At 41.2% G+C, this 16,836-nt stretch overlaps 1 protein-coding gene and 1 non-coding gene across 16 annotated transcripts in view; both read right to left on the bottom strand.

The window, feature by feature from the left end:
* The window catches only part of CKAP5 (cytoskeleton associated protein 5), an 87,371-nt gene that overhangs the window by 2,438 nt on the left and 68,097 nt on the right, over window positions 1-16,836 (bottom strand). For all 15 annotated transcript variants that reach the window (XM_007497393.2, XM_056801840.1, XM_056801847.1 and 12 more), the window contains 15 exons: window positions 14,758-14,846; window positions 12,112-12,237; window positions 11,178-11,327; window positions 9,283-9,486; window positions 8,971-9,106; window positions 8,267-8,460; window positions 7,373-7,545; window positions 6,093-6,266; window positions 5,744-5,864; window positions 4,876-5,055; window positions 4,285-4,472; window positions 3,200-3,275; window positions 1,552-1,878; window positions 344-427; window positions 79-235 (listed from right to left, as the gene is read on the bottom strand). In XM_007497393.2, coding sequence (XP_007497455.1) covers window positions 79-235; window positions 344-427; window positions 1,552-1,878; window positions 3,200-3,275; window positions 4,285-4,472; window positions 4,876-5,055; window positions 5,744-5,864; window positions 6,093-6,266; window positions 7,373-7,545; window positions 8,267-8,460; window positions 8,971-9,106; window positions 9,283-9,486; window positions 11,178-11,327; window positions 12,112-12,237; window positions 14,758-14,846 — 2,379 coding nt within the window. The remainder of the gene's footprint in view (window positions 1-78; window positions 236-343; window positions 428-1,551; window positions 1,879-3,199; window positions 3,276-4,284; window positions 4,473-4,875; window positions 5,056-5,743; window positions 5,865-6,092; window positions 6,267-7,372; window positions 7,546-8,266; window positions 8,461-8,970; window positions 9,107-9,282; window positions 9,487-11,177; window positions 11,328-12,111; window positions 12,238-14,757; window positions 14,847-16,836) is intronic.
* Window positions 5,577-5,687, bottom strand: LOC130455290 (small nucleolar RNA SNORD67). The gene has a single exon (XR_008913209.1). It is a non-coding gene; the product is annotated as a small nucleolar RNA SNORD67 (small nucleolar RNA).

The raw sequence follows: 16,836 nt of genomic DNA, 5'->3' as shown, positions 1-16,836 counted from the left end.
ATAGTGACAATATAATTGGTGCCTACAAATTCCAGGCATGAGGAGCTATATCTGCCTCATGTTTGGAAGCAATTCTACCTGTTGAGGGAATACGTCCTTTGCCTTCCCTCTCCATCTCTATCACCCGGAGGCCTCGTTCTACATAGCTCTGGAAGAACTGAGAGGAGTTTTTCAGGAAGGGTTCAATATCTGCATCAGAGTATTTCTTCTTATATTCATATAGTTCTGCCAGGCCCTAGAGAATTAAAAAGAGAACAAGGGTAAAAGGACCCATTATTAGTAGCAGAGAAGAGTTTTATTCCCTTTAAGAGGATTCCCATCTGGACTACTTCCTCTCTCTTACCTCCTTTGTGTTCTCTTTGGAGCCAATCTTTTTAAAGATTTCAGCTAAGAAGTCATTCACTTTGGCCTTTGATGACTTTTCATCCTAAAGAGTTTAAGGACAAGAAACAAAGTAAGAGCAAAGTTCCCAACGACCCTCTGGTTTTGTTGAGTTGTGTCCCCATTTAAGGTTTTCTTGACAGAGAGCAGTCTGCCATTTCCTTCTCCAGCTCATTTTACAGATGAGGCAACTGAGGTAAACCAGGTGAAGTAATCTGCCCAGGATCACATGGCTATGAAGAGTATCTGAGGCAGGATTTAAAAAACTCAGGAAGTTGAGTCTTCCAGTTCCAATTCCAGTATTCTATCCATTGTGCCACCTAGCTGCTGGTTTTGTACATGAATTATAAAGGGCCAACATCAGAGATTGTTGACAATCCAGGTCCTGTGTTAGGACCACTTATGTCTCAAAGATGCCCATGTCACCAGATCCTCAGGTAAGGGCCGGTCAACTAATTTTCAGATGAAGACTCTCTAGGCCCATTTCTCCAAAACATAATAATGACCATCATATTTATTTGAGGATCTTAACACCTGGGAGAAGATGCTGATTTCTCTCCTGAGGTCCAAGAAAAGCATTTACATGTGACTTTGGCCCATAAATACAAACGCTTCAATAGATTTAGTTGTGTAAGAAAATTGGCTTACACAAAATTCTATAGAAAAGGAACCCACTATGCCTCTCTGCTGCCACTGGTGGGGCAGGCAAGCCAGCAGAGCTGGAACAGCAAGGCATTTTGTGAGACAGAAGGCAGCATTTACCACATCCTCTGATGAAGATGGTCTAGGGTCTTGAGCCAAAGAACCCAAGGAACACCAACCCTTTCCACCCCCCACCCCCCCACCCCCTGGCCCTGCCAACTCCCTTTGCCTCCTCAATAGCCACAACCCTGGATAGTGCAGAAAGGAAAGCTCTTGACATCAAGGTCCTTGGTACTGTCCAACCAACATGATCTTACTCTTGGTAACAACATTAAAGACGATGCAAAAAGATCTGCATGAAATCTCCTTGATGTGTTTTTCCCCACTGGGCTCTCTGCCTAAGGGAATGCTTTTCTTTCTCTCTGTATCCCCAACGTTTAGCCCCTAGCAAGCACTCAATAACCACCTCTTCTTCCCTCCCCAAACCAAACTGATCCCGACTACCACTTCCCACACGCCGTCACTCACTATCCGAGATGCTCCCTTCTCCGTCTCCTTGTCAGCCTTGCTTCCTGTCTGGTCCAGACTGTGCTTCATCATCCTACACAGGTGAGCTTCCAGCTCAGACTCATTTTTGTTGTCAATCATTGTTAGGTGGTCTAAGATCTTGGGTCCCTTCAGCTTGCAGAGGGTGTGCAGTAGAGTTTTCAGGGTCCGAATGGGGAATTCACTTTTACATTGCTTCAGTTTCTCCTTGGGGAATACTTTCATGAAGGTATGGATATCCAGGAGAATCCTGTCCAGATTGATGCTGTTGATGGTATCGGGGAGAAGCCGAACCATCCTCCAGAGACACTGTCAAAACCAGGGGAAGACCAACCAAAATCAGAAACCACAAACCATGTGGGGAGGTCTGGGATTAAAGTCAATTCCCAGCACTTCTCCCAGCACCAATGATCCAAGGTCTCAAGGCCAAGGTGTGGAGTGTTGTCTCGCCCCTTACCCCAGGGCTAGGCAAAGCGCTTCCCAGTTTAGAAACTCTCTACTCCTATGTGCCCTACTGTGAACGTGTGCAGGGATCACTTGGCACACAAGGAGATGGAAGTTCAGAGAAGTGGAATAACTTGCCCAAAGGCTCAAGGGCTAAGCTGGGTCAAACCCAGGTCTCTCCTCTAAAACCCATGGATCACTTTGGGTCTCAGGCTGATGAGGTCACAAGGCCTGCCTTGAAGGTTTCCCAAAACAGGACCACATCTAGAGATGCTCAAGAGCTCTAGCCTGAAGGGTTCATCATGTCAATGCTATGGACTTGTTCCAGAAGAGGATCAGGTGGTCTCTCACTAAGAGAAGCATCTCTCCTTTAGGCAAGAAATCATGTCTAGTGTTTGATAAAGATATTCAAGTTCAAGGACAGAGCCAAACTCTACCAATGATGAAGGAAAGAAAGAAAGCATAGAGGAAGACCCTGCATCATTGTAATGGTCAGGCTTGGTATGGGGGAAGAGTACAAAGTACAATGGAGCCCTGCATTTGGGGAGCTGGGGGACCAAAGGCATATCATATCATGCATGCTGTCAGATACAGCCAAGATGGTGGGAGTTATGCTGATTTAAAAAACATTCATTACAAGGGAAGTGTTGTTGGGTAGGAGAGTCAGGAGAGTATATCAATAAGACTTAAAAAGCAGCTCTTTTCACTGCATAAGAGATATCTTTCATAAGAGAGATACTCTTAAGGTCTAAATTAGGGTGGGGAAGATTTGGGGAAGCCATTATATCTGTAGGCAATGAGCATTAGTTTAATTTGACAATAGTTCTCACGGCCTTAGTTCCATCTTAGTGCCATTGTTGGCATCGATGGGGTACAGAGAATATTACAGTTCAATTCAGCAGCTTTAGACACTTCCTAGATATTTGATTCTGGACAAGTCACTTAACCTCCCTCTCTTAGTTTTTCTAATTGTAAAAAGGGGATCATAAAAGCATCTATCTCCCAGAGTTGTTGTGAAGATCAAATAATATCTGTAAAAAAATGCTTGGCAACTGCCTGGCAGCACTGTGTGGGTATGTGCTAAAGAGACCCACTTGCTCCCTTTTTCCTCCCCATCTCCTACTTCTTGACACCTTGACAAAGTGAGAGCATTTTTGAACAGAAACAGCCTGAGTTTTGACTTCACCTTCATGACAAGTTCAGAGAACTTGGGAGAGCCGGCTGTTGCTAGAAGGCTGTCCTGGAGGAGAACAAGCAGGGCACTAGGGAGAAGAAAAAGGAACAGCATTTGAAAAACAAACAAAAAGACCTGTAGCCAGACAGCCTGATTCTCCAATCAGATACCACCACATCCAGAGCCATGGCTGCTGAGGGCTGTGCCACACATCTTACTGGGCCCTCTTACCAATCTAGGAAATTATAAGCCTGTTGAGCAGGCATTACTGCCAAGGAGAATTTAAGAGAATAAAGGCCAATGGAGTCTCCATCAGTATGCCACCCCTACTTGGTTTACAGGGAGGCTTCACAAGGCCAATGACTCATCCCTTATCTTCTTCCCAGACCCCATCTAAGATGGTTAAAGAGTGAAGAGCAACTCTCTTAGGGATGCCCTATACCCTGGTCTGGACTGTTCCATTAATCATTGGGTCAGAATCTGATGAGATGGATGAGGACCATTAGGCCATTCTGCCTACCCTGCCACTGACTCCTAAGATCCTCTAGAGTGTACTATCTACCCTATAGTCCCACAACACTGTCATCACAGTACCGCTGGGACTTGCTCAGGACCCCAAAGCTGTACCCTAAGGGCTTCCTGTCCCTGCCAATGAACTGTTCATGTACTGTTTTCCCCAGTTAGTGGAGGAGCTCCTGGAGAGCAGGGACCACCTGTGCTTGGCACAAAGGAAGGGCCTATGTGCTTTCTGCTTCATCAAAGAAGTGGACTGGCTGCAGCACCTAGGTAGCAGGGCAGGAGTGGAGAAAGTTTGTTCTGTCCCTGCCACATGGAGAAAGAATGAAGGCGCTTTCAACTAATCCTACAGTCCATTCCCAAAGTAGCTGGATTATGTGGGAACCAACCTACTGAGCTATCATTAACAGTCAGCAAAAGGGACAGGTAATTTTATTCATTATCCATTACTTTTGTCAGCAAGAGGAGGGCAGTTCAACTTGTTAGGCAAACCCAAGTAGACCCAGTAGCTTATATGTCCCACATAGAGGTCTTTCGAGGAAAACCTGTTTGAGGTTTGAACACTGAGAGTCAGGTCCTACCTTAGGATATTGGTTTGGTCTGACTTCTCTAGGACCTTTACTACCAAGAGGTTGACAGAACGGAAGACCTGTTGTCCTTCCTCGAGATCTTCAATCCGAGAATCCAGCATCAAGGTAATGAGTCCATGCATCAGGTCCTTCAGTACGCCTGTGGAGGCCTCTCGGGCAAGGTTTTCAATCTGAAAGAGCTATCCATTCACAACAGAAGGAAATTTCAGACCTTAGTCCCAAGTTAGGTAGAGAAGGAGAAAGTGACAGAAATTGTTCAAAGAATAAAGAAACAATAAAAGTTTTGACAGATAATAAATACTACATAAATATGATTGTCCATGCACATCTATGTGAGAAAAGCACTCCTAGGCACCTAAAGGACAGTAGGTACAGCAATTCCAGATTTTATGCGGATCATTTTTACTTTCCAATAGCCAGAATTATGGTCTAAGGTTCCCTGTGACAAACAGCGCATGAAGCACGTCTGAAGTTCTACCAAATCCCATGGAATAACAGTGTGGAAACCTCTGTGCAATGATCAAAGAGAACAGAAAAAGGGTAAGATGGCACAGTCCTCCCCTGTGGTTGTTAGAACCTTACTGAAATCATGTTGCCAATGATACAGCTGTACAGCTTGATGATCTCATCCTTATCGAGTTTCTCATCTGCCATATGCGTGTTATAGATAAGTCTTAGCTGCATGAAGGTGGCGATCAGGAACTGGTCGATGTGGCCAGACATTGCTTCTGATTTGTCTTCCTGTCTCAGGACCTCATCAATCTGAAGACAAAATCCAAAGACATGCTATTCAAATGATATTCTCCTAAGATATGGACTACTTGGCATTGAGCAAGATGATGACTCCTACAGGCCTAGCTTTAATTTTAAAATCAGCCAAAACAGGCACAGGAAAATGTGAACTTTCTGCTTTTCTCCACTGGACAAGTCTAGAATTTTTTTCTAAACCCTTGTTTTCCATCTCGAATACATACTAAGGATCAACTAGTTCCAAGGCAGAGGAGTAATAAGGGCTAGATGACTGGGGTTAAGTACTCGCCCAGGGTTATACACATGGGAAGTATTTGTGGTCAGATTTGAACCTAGGACCCCTGGCTCTATCCTCTGAGTCATCTAGCTGATCCTAGGATTAAAAAACAAACAAACAAAAAACACATCAGGGTCTAGGTGAACAATAGTTTTAGGATCCCAAATGGGAAGAGGTCTTCAGCGATTTTTCCTGAAGTCCCCCGCTACCTTCAAACAAGAAGCTATATAAAGGTAGCACTGTTCCCGACAAAGACTGCGAGTCAGATGGCCCCTGTGCACATGGCTTTGTCACCAGTTTATTACTGAGTATAGCCTGCATCACCTGATGCTATGGCCACACTAATGTGCAACTCATCACTCTCACAGTCAGTTGCTATTGCTCCAGTTCATATAGGTAACGGTCTCCTTTTACTCCTTTTACCTGGGTTAGGGCCTGGACACTGGTGTTGATGTCACCACTGGCAACTTGAGAGATAATGAAGTTGATTGTAGATGCTGTATTACTGTGCATGTCATCAAAATGGGGGGAAACAGCCCGAATCCTAGGTGGCATCAGGGAAAGGAGGAAAAGTTAAAATTGTCAAACCCAGGCAGCAAAAGTAAGCTGGAAAATGTCACTTTCTCTTAGGCTTAAGTCTTGTAACAGGCCAAATAACCATAACCAGCATCTGCCTCACTTTGCCAGAGGAGGCTCTTCCCCCACCTCCTACCTCACACCACCAAGGGTGATGTAGAACTGGATTTTTTTGGAGGATAAAATTTGGACTTACTTGGGTTCAGGGATAAGAACTGGCTCAAAAATGTCATCCAGTTTGTGTTGGACCAGAGCTGGCATCTCACATCGGACAGTGCCATTATCATTTTCTATTTCATCTAGGTCCAGCTGGAATTCACGGGGCACTGTATGGGCTGTCTCCGAGTGCCCACTTAAACTTCGAGCTTGGCTAAAGGGAGCAAAAAGAAGTTTACTGCATGACTGTAGGATTTCCTCACTGCATGGCATGAACAGGCTCACCAGGGGCCAAAAAGCTTCCAGGCAAATGTTTTAACTTCTGGTTTCGCTCAAACCCCCTGATGGGCTGGAGTCCTTGATAAGGGCTCTTAAACTAGTCACTGCCCTGACTCATGGATATTCAGGAAGGGTAGCTATTAATTAATTTACACTAGCAACTTTTCTGCCACTCCAAGTGGAGAAGAACCAAGACTGTGAATACGTACGTATACAGCATCACAAATTGGCTCAGAGTCCATCTCTGACTAAAGCATAAAAGGTCAAAGAGATGGCTCCCCCAGCCCCCCTGCCCCCATTCACTAGATTAGGATGATTAGTTCAGGCAGTGCTCAGATATAGTCCCCAGAGATGGAGTTACTACTTTTCAGGGGAATATTTGTGGCAGGGGATGGATCCCAGTTCATTTGCCTTATTGATGTTGAAACTTCAGGAATTCACATTATCCCTGTTGGCATGACCTCCAGCAGTGTACCCCATCTCTTCAGAACAAAGGTTTCTGAGTCACTGAGTAAGTTCTGGATCACGTGCAGAGTAGCTGTTGCCCCCAAATTGAGCTTAACCATTCTGCATGGGAAGTAGTGGCTAAAAATTGCCACATTTATTAATGGTCAGGCTATAGATGCTTGTGGAAGAGGAGGTGGACTCAACTCTACCCATACTAATAGGCACTCCCACCACCCTGGCTATAATCTCTGTTAGTCGCCCTGCAGAGGGGATGAATCCAAGTCAGAAGTTACAAAGATCTAAGAGCCCTGCTGACAAGGAGTGAGCAGGCAGTACTTACATCCTGTAAGTGCGATACATAATTCTGTCCACGGAGAAGCAGTGAAAGAAGGCACAATACCATTTAGAAGAGGTTTTGAGACAATGACAAAGACAATGAAGACGGAAGGATCAAACATTGTTATATGATATCTGCCCAGACACTGTCATGCAAGACAATGGTTATGGGAACTCAAGATCCATCATAAGACAAGCTCTGAGCATGAGGGCAGAGACCACCCAGAAGCCCTCAGCTGGCCCCTTCCTTGAACGTACTTTAATCTAGAGGACACATCCTCAGTAGGCCCCTTGCGTTGCACACTGGCATTGGAGTTCAAGCTTTGTGCTCGCTGAGGTCTCTCTTCCACCTGCTTTATGGGGGCAGATGTTGGTCTCTTTGCGGCCCGCTTAATTCTCTCCTCAAGCATGCTCATGTCCTTTTCTGAGAGCTGTGTGACAGAGTGGATTAAAAACCTTTACATTTCATGACTTGAGAGAATATTGATTCCTAGTAGAGTCTAAAGACTACAGATTAAGAACATGAGGCAGAAGTGACATTCACACTCCCATATGGGCAGTACTCACTTTATGTACATTCAAATCACACAAATTTGACTCCCTAGACTTGTGGGGGAAGTCTGAAGAACCATCACTTGTGTTAATCAAAAATTGGCTGTATATGCAGGTGAAAACTTCCTGGGTTAATGCACGGAAAGCTGAAGTCTCTTTAATCACTATTAATTAACAAGTACCTAACGTGCCACGAGGTGGCATGATACAGTAAAAAAGCACCATTAGTGGAGATCCACCAATAAAAGGTACAAATATGTATTATGTGATGCTTCCTCTCCTTGCCAAAATGACTATTCCTCCCCACTAATCACCTGCCTGCTTCTTTCTCTCCACCTATTAAACAATCCTTTGAAAGTCTAATAGTGTTTCCATATTGTTAGGTGGAAGTGAGGTCCAGCCATGTCAGTGAACTGCTCCAAGTGAACGGTGAGAAGTAGGCTCGAAGACTCCCTCTACTGCACAACTTTAGGTCTGGTACAAGGTCTCTATTTTCTAATCCTTGAGGTGACCCATGAAACATTTAAGGACTGAGAAAAAGCTTAAGCTGTTCAAGAGTCTGACAACAATGGGATTACGTCTAAGAAAAAAGCCACTCACATTTCCAATGAGTTTGAACACTTGATCCCCATGCACATTGTACACTGTGACAATGGTATTGAGGGCAGCATTGCGAACAGTGTTATCCCGATCTCCGATATGGATAGCCATCTCCTTTAAGGCTTTTCCTGGGGTGGGCTGGCAAACATTCATGCCATAGGACTCAACCAGACAACCTAGCTCTTCCAGGCACTCTAAGGAAACCAAAGAGAAAACCCAACAAGTCACTCAGGAAGGTTGGACTCACAAGATGTGACTAAGAGATCCTTGGTACAGTGCACTGTCTTTGCTTGGCAGATTCTCCCCTTAGACACATTGAAGCCCCAAATGACTTACCTCTTCCAGGCTCTCCTCTCTAAGAGGTAATATACCTGTGAGGTACTTGGGGTTCCCAATAGGAAGGCTATGAGGCAATTGGCCTCTAGACACCAGGGGTTGATTTACTGAGCAGCTTCCGTATTTCCTGACACCCTGAGTCCATGTGGTATAACTCATCCACAGCCTCCTAGTCTAAGTGAAAAGGTGTGTGACTTGTCATGTGTCACCTTATTTTGAATTAACTATGGCTCTTCCTCTGTAGGCTGCTTTTGATTTGTGTCTTTATGCTCAGTGTCTAATACACAGTCGGTATAAAGAAATACTGGTTACTTGATCAATTAGAGCACTCAACAAACTCTAGCCCCAAATTATGTTGCACACTGTACCTGCTCGCTGTTTGGAATTTTTGGACTTGGTTCCTTCCATGATAAAAGGGAACATTTTGCTGGCTGGGTAGACAAGGCACATCCGGTTCAGGATGGCACGGACATCTTTGCGGATCACGTCTTTTGGCTCCCCAACCTGATCAATAAGAAAAATCAGTAAAGCAGAGTTCTCTGTGTCTTTCTTTTTCCTCTCTCTAGACTGCTTTTAAAGACAGGAAGAGGAGTCTCTGTGTAACAACCTAAGAGGAGGGGAGACAAGAATAACCATCCTGGAGAACCTCGCTCACTTTCCAGAGAAAGAAGTCACGCTACCTTCAGGATGAGATAGGGGATGAAAGAAGATGCCTCATTCTCCGTCAGGTGATACTCCTCATCACTCAGCAGAGTGAAGAGCAATTTCAGGTATTCCAATGCTTTCATGAGGACACTTGTATTGGTATCAAAGAACCTTAGGGTAAGCCATTTCAGGATAAGATCCAGGCAACCAATGACACCTTCCTTCTCACTCTCCAAGTGCTTGAAGACAAGAAAAAAGTACAATTCTGATTGTAGAAAAGATACATTGAACAAATACCTACTTCATGCTATTAAAATCCAATAGTGCAAACCAGGGAAATTAGATTTTTAGGTCCCTGTCCCTCCCCCTCCATTTATAACATGACTACTGACAAGAATAAATACCTGAACAAATGAAACAAATATATAAAAGACCATAGCTCTTAAGAAAACAGAGTCAAACAAATTAACAAGACAACAAAAATGCCTTTGCCCTACTTTCTCTACGTCTCTATGGAGGTTCTGCTCCTTTTACTAGAAAGTATTTTATCTAGAATTTAAACCCAGGAATTTCCTAACTCCATCACAAGCATAGATCCAAATAGACCACTTGGTCTCTTCATATTTCTCTTTTCCTACATATCATGATAATATTCTATTCCTCTGAAAAGGTATTATCCCTCTATTATGGAATGGATGAGACCCTGGGTTCTCGAAGGCAATGACAACAGAATGCCAGGCCTTGCAAGTTTTATCACACCAAAGAGTGGGGTATGGTCTAATTTGTTCTTCAAAGCCCAATGTAATCACATACAAGGAGACAAATTACCAATATGATGTTACTTAAGTGATCAATGTTGGGTTTTTTTTTTTTTGCTATAGAAACACGAAACAGAGAAATATCCAAAATGATCTATATTTTTTCCTTTTTTGCTCTCTTCTACTTCTACAGTGAAGGTAGCAGAATGATGGCAAAGGGCACAGGGCAGAAGATGCTAGGAATCAGTTTTTAGATTGTATGTGAACATTAACTTAGCTAATAATGGTCCCTCTTAAAAGGTGAAATCCTTGTTCAGGGACCATGTTATGGAACAACTTGAATGCCAGGTGGAGCAAGCTATTTACACTTGGTAAAAGAAAACCAATGGAGATTCTCTAACAGATGACTGATTAGATGAAAGCACTGTTTAGAGAAGGTGACTACAACCTACATAGGTAGATTTCCACTGATACAAGTGGTCCTACAAAAGGAATCTATAAATCACTGCTAAGGATTATGGAGTTAAAGGCAATAACCTGAAGACCTTAGTGGGACAAGGTAGTATTTTCATCAACATTTTCTTCAGGAGACAAGGAATTAATACCATTAATGCAGCTGTGGCAAGAGAATAAGCTGATGAAGACAGTGTCTTGAGAAGGGGATTTGGATTTCTAGACCAAGGCTTATATTAAAACAAAACAAAAGGTTTCCTGACCTTGGGCACAGAATATGCCCAATAATGACTAGAATAAATCTGTCTGCAGTCATGAAATCTGCCTGGGTCATTGAGAAATTAAATGACTGGCCTGGAGGTCACCAAGCCATTAAGTGACAGAAGTGGACCTGTGATCTCAATTCTTTGGCCACCAGAGATCAGCTTCCTATCTAACATGTTACGCCGCCACTCTAAAATATGTCAGTGATCTCCATGACATGTTGATGACACAATTGCTAGCACTATAAGAACCTATAGCATTTGTAAAGAGATGGTGATTCGGTTTTGTTATTTGCTATTTTGATTTTGATTTTTCATGATAAAACTGATCAAATATAAAATCCAAATCTCAACTGGGAATAACTACTTCCTTCCCTGATGTGGATATTATGGTGACATCCTGCATGTTCGGCCCTGCCACAAAACCAGAGTATTTACATTCTACTCAAAACTTACATCAACCATAACAGCCAGGGCTTTGTTGTGATGCTGAAAGTCTGAGTGAAACATTTCGTCTTGTAACCACCTGGCCACACAGCTAGACATCTGCATCTTTAACTGCTCAATATACTCGTCTCGGGGAGTGGTGAAATTCCATTTTAGCACCTGCAAGAAGTTATGGATAAGCATATGGGAGATGGCAGAGCTGAGGAACCCAACATTCATGCAAAGGGATTACAGAAAAAACTCCTGCTCGTTAGCATCCTGGGTGGTTAGAGCCCCAGATGCCAAAGATCAATTTCTTTTTATCCTATGCAGTTTTATCTCCTTTCAAGCCTCCTCTTCCTCCTTCATGGTTCAGGTCAAGTGCCATCTCCCCATGAAGTTTTCCCATTCCAATGTTTTTAATGGTTTCTCCCAAGCTCATAATCAACTTGATCATATGGGCACACATGGCATCTCCCTGACAAGCAGAATGTCAGCTCAATGGCAGGATCGGTCTTGTTTTGTCTCTATTCCTAGTGCCAAGCCTTTCACACAATAGGGATTTATGAAATGTTTGTTGTATGAACTTGAGAAAACCTTCAGATGCAGATATAGAAAGGGATCTTAACAAGTCTCAATTGCTGTCATTAAGACAAAAGGTCAACCAGCCCCATGTAGGGTCTATAAATTAAGCCCAATTATCACTGAAGATCAAAGAGGACTGATGATGAAATCATTTTGTGCCAATAAGGAATCTTCCCTATTTTTTAAAGCATATCTATAAGAGGCTCAATGAAGAATTCTTCTCAGCTCTGCTGAAACAAAAGATACACAGTAGAGCATTCTACACGGCATCTTGTAGGATTATGGACTCTAAAGGGTATTACATTAGTTCCTGTAACATTATAAGATGTAACATCTTAAGATGACTAAGCGATGATTCTGGCCCATGCTTAGGGTTTACCTTTAAAGCCTTTTCATCTTTTATTCTTTGCTCCTTTCCATTTGGAACAACAATGAAAATAGGACCAGACTTATCATCATCTTCCTTTAGGCTGGATTTACTTGGAATCTTCTTTCCTTGTACACCCTGGAAACATGGTGGGGAGAATGATGATCAATGGAAAACATGGAAGAGCAACTGAATAGCATCATAATGCTGTCCTCTGGAAAGGAATGGACTGCCCAAGCAAAGTACAGATTCTGCCACACGCACCTAAGGGGTCATCCAGTGCTTTGTTCCACATGAAAGACAAGTGGCTACAGAATCTCCTAAAGATATTACACATTCACCCTCTGTGTGCCCTGGTACCATCAAAATAAAGCCCCTCTACCACAGCTGACTGGGTATCCCTCACCACAACCATACCCGTGCTTATGGTTCTGTTCCTGGGTACCTGCCTGTGTGACTGGTTGTTTCTTGAACGGGCTAGTTCTGCAGTCAGAAAAACTGTCATTACCATTAGGTGGCTGTAACAACCCAAAGAATATTTTTGTTCAGGCAAATCAAAATAATGTGCTTCCTGAAATCCTCAATGCTATTTACAGATATTTGTGATAAAGAAACTCTGAAAAGAGGGCTACATTTCATATTCCTTATGTCAAAAAGCATCTCTGTCTCTTAGTATAGAATGATCTGTAGCTTCCTATAAGACTGAGCAGATGTGAAGATGGTGATGTTAATAATAACTAGTATCTATATAGCACCTACTATGTGCCAGGAGCTGTGCTGAGTATGGCAAAACTGTTATCTCAATTGGTCCTCACAACAACCCTGGGAGGTAGCCATCATTAGCCCTACTGAGGGCAGTAGAGGTTAAGCAACTAGTCAAGGATTGCATAGTTAATAAGTGTCTGGGGGGGTCAAATTCAAATTCAGACCTAGTCCTCCCCTCCATCCACTATGCCTCTTCACTGCTTTTCCAAACATTTATGAATTATTATTTATTATATATTATTATATATAATATATTGTTATATATTATTAATTATAAATATTAGTATATGAAGCATTTTGAAAAACATTAAGTTGTTAATAAATGCAAGTTCTAAAATGTTTGTTTTGGCTAAGTAGAATGCAAGGAGCATTTTAGTGTAAGTTAATGCAGACTCTGATCGTAAATGTTTAATATCAATACACTAAATTACATTATGCAGTTCACAAATCCTTAAAAGCTAGGAAGTTTTTTCCTAGCTGAAATTCTTTATAGGCAAAACACCTTTTACATAGTAAAAACTGGTACAGGACCATTTGTAGGACACTACAGAAAACACACAAAAAAAGGAGGCCCAAAGTGGGATAGAGAAGGACAGCATCTTCATTGCTCAAATTAAGGAAATCTGCTATTAGGCAGATCCACTAGATTATAAATATGGGGAAAGGAAGAGAAGAGTGAGGGAATAAAGTCTCTTGGTACCATTGGGGATGCATGCTTAATGTCAACTTGTAGTTAACCACACTCCCTTTCCTAATTTGAATAATTTGGGGTTCATAATACTGAATCACCACTGATGCACTTCTTTTTTTTCTTTTATTGTGTAGCTTATATATTTTTTGCTCATTTTTAACTTAATTCAGAATAAAATGTACATTTTCATAAATGGAGTATACAAGTATAACAGAAAAGAAGACTGCACATTAAAATGTGAGTCTCTCACATGCAGGGTGCTTTTCCATTAGAGTAAATGATAAATTCAAGCAATTTTCAAAGCTGTTTTATTTATCTGGTTTTTCTGTGCATTTAAAAAGATGTTTCGGGGTAGCTGGGTGGCTCAGTGGATTGAGTCAGGCCTAGAGACGGGAGGTCCTAGGTTCAAATCTGACCTCAGACACTTCCCAGTTGTGTGACCGTGGGCAAGTCACTTAACCCCCATTGCCTAGCCCTTACCACTCTTCTGCCTTGGAACCAATACATAGTGTTGACTCCAAGATGGAAGGTACGAATTAAAAAAAAAAAGATGTTTCAAGGACCCTCTTTTCTCTCTCTTTTTCTCCCCAACTATCCTCAGAAATTCTATTGCTATTCTTTTGTTTTTCTTTTTCAATGGGGGGTGAGGGGGATAGGGAGAAAGAGGAGGTACATCCTTTGTTCAAAAAAGTAGATCTCAATCCTATTACTAGGGAACTTTTTAAAAGAAGTAAGGGGGAATCAATTAATAGCACATGTACAAAGCAGCATTTGTCTTCAAAGGCAGCCTCTCTTAGCTTTAGTTTTTAAAAACTTTCTAGAGAAGACTTATATTTATAAATATTCTACAAATAGGACACAAACTGTAATGGGAGTAATGGTGCTTCCCACATTTATAAAACCCCTGCTAAAGAGGGCAGCTGGATGATTCAGTGGATCGAGAGTCAGGCTGAGAGACAGGAGGTCCTAGGTTCACTTCCTAGCTGGGTAACCCTGGGTAAGTCACAACCCTCATTGCCTAGTCCTTACCACTCTTCTGTCTTAGAACCAATATGTAGTATTGATTCTAAGTCAGAAGGTAAGGGCTTAACATAAATAAATAAAAAATAAAAATAATAAAACCCCTGCTAACACTGACTTCTATTTGCTCTGAAAGTAGATGGTTATAAATTATTCCAAAAATAAGTAAAGAATTCTCTTACCTTGGCTTTTGAGGAAACTCCTCCTCCTCTGGCTTTTTTAGGGTCAGGTTTGGAATCCACAGAGCTGGGCACAGAATCTTCAACAGGTGCTTTGGGTTGAAGAAGAAGCTATTTCAAGCTATTTCCAAAAAATGGCTATAAAATGACTGCTAATTATCAGTACAGCCAAACTAAATTTAGAGGTAACTAGTCACATTAATATGATATAATTTTAAGGCATGAAGAACAACTCCTCAATCTCTTGAGAATTTGGTCCATTTGTTCCCACTCACTTTCTTTTTCACATAGCTTGAGGGCCTTTCCCAAATTTCTTTCTATTCCTTATACTCTGACTTTAATTGCATTAGAGCATTCCATTATATTAATGTACAATCATTTTTAACTTCTCCTATTGTTGGATGGTTAGATTATTTCTAGGTTTTTGCAATTAGAAATAATGCTGCTCTTAAAAGTTCAGTATGGATAGTCTGGCTTTTCCCCTGTCAGCTAAGACTCAGTATTTTCCAAATAATTGGCTTTCTGCATCAAAGTATACAATTATTTTTGAAACTTGCACCAAAAGATCAGACTGCTTTCTAAAAGATCAGACCAGTTCTTGATTCCACCAGCCACCAATGTGCACAATTATATCAATGCTGAGGTTCACTGCTTTTCATTGTTTTTGCCAATCTGATTAGTGTCAGGTATCGTTTTAAAGTTGACCTCTTAAATCTCTGGGAAGGTTGAATTTCCCCCCAAGTAACCATAAATATATGTAAAAATATGTATTTTGAAAACTGTTCATATTCTTTGACCATTATTCACCAAAGAGCCTTTTTAATCACTTAACATTTCCTTACATATTTTCAATGTCATTTTTGCCTGTTTTATTTGCCAAAAATATCCCCTATGTTCTCCTGTAATTTTGATCATACTGCTTTTCAATGAACATATTGAAATCTGGCATCTATCTTGGGCTCCCTAAAAAAGCCCATCAGCCTGCTGAAATTCACTGACAGATTTGGTAGGTCATATTCCAAGATACCATTTGAGTATGTGGTGTAATAATAGGTCTAAATACATTTTCTATCAAAGAGCTAAATTTTCCCTAGTATATTCATTAGATAAAGAATCCTCCACCCATGGGCTTATGCATTACACTGGCAACCTCAGGTTTATTATATTCTATTGATCTATTTCTTCATTTTTTGGTCCAGAACCAGAGAGGTTTTATTACTACACTCTAAAAGGTCATGGCTACATGGCTATCAGTTTTCCCTCAGTATAACATTTTTCTTACCTCAGCTTTTCCATATAAATTCCATTTTAAATTCTTCACATTACATGAAGAAATCCTTTCTGATTAGTATTACATTATGCATATTAATTCTAGATCTTTATATTGATCAGACCTAGTCATGAAATAAATGTTACTCAAATTATGTAGGCTTTGTTTTAGTCATTACAGTATCACTGCCAGTCTCACAGTTTATGTTTATTATCTAGATAGGTTAATTACCAAGTATTTGATGCTTTTTGCAAGTGGGATTCTTTCTTATGTTCTCTTAATCTTTTGCTATTCATTTATTTCAGTTGTGTTCAACTCTTTTTGACCTCATTTTGAAGTTTTACCTGGCAAAGATACTGTAATGCTTTGCTATTTCCTTTTCCAGTAAATTTGACAGATGAGTAAACTGTGGTTAACAAGATGAAGTGACTTGCCTAGAGTCATACAGCTATGAAATGTTTGAGGCTGGAGTTGAACTTAGGGCTTCCTAACTCTAGGCCTTGTAGTCTATTTACTGAGCCAGTTAGCTGATGTTTACTAGTACTAAAAACAAACAAACACCAAATAATTTGTGGGTTAATCTTATATGCTATATAATCTTGCTGAAATAATTTGTCTCAATTCTCTGAGACAAGTGGATTTTTCTAGATATACTATCAAATAATGTATAAAGAGAGATTCCAGATTTAGAACTGGAAGAGATCTAATTTTAACTTCTTTTAATTCTATTATAATTGGATTTCTTTTTCCTGTCATTGGACTTGCTGCAATTTCCAACACAATGCCAAAGAAATGTGGTCATAGGTTCACAG

The sequence above is a fragment of the Monodelphis domestica genome, chromosome 6, assembly GCF_027887165.1.
Source record: "Monodelphis domestica isolate mMonDom1 chromosome 6, mMonDom1.pri, whole genome shotgun sequence".
Lineage (NCBI taxonomy): Eukaryota > Metazoa > Chordata > Mammalia > Didelphimorphia > Didelphidae > Monodelphis > Monodelphis domestica.
Note: the sequence above shows the minus strand (reverse complement) of the source record. Positions and strands in the feature narration are given on the sequence as shown.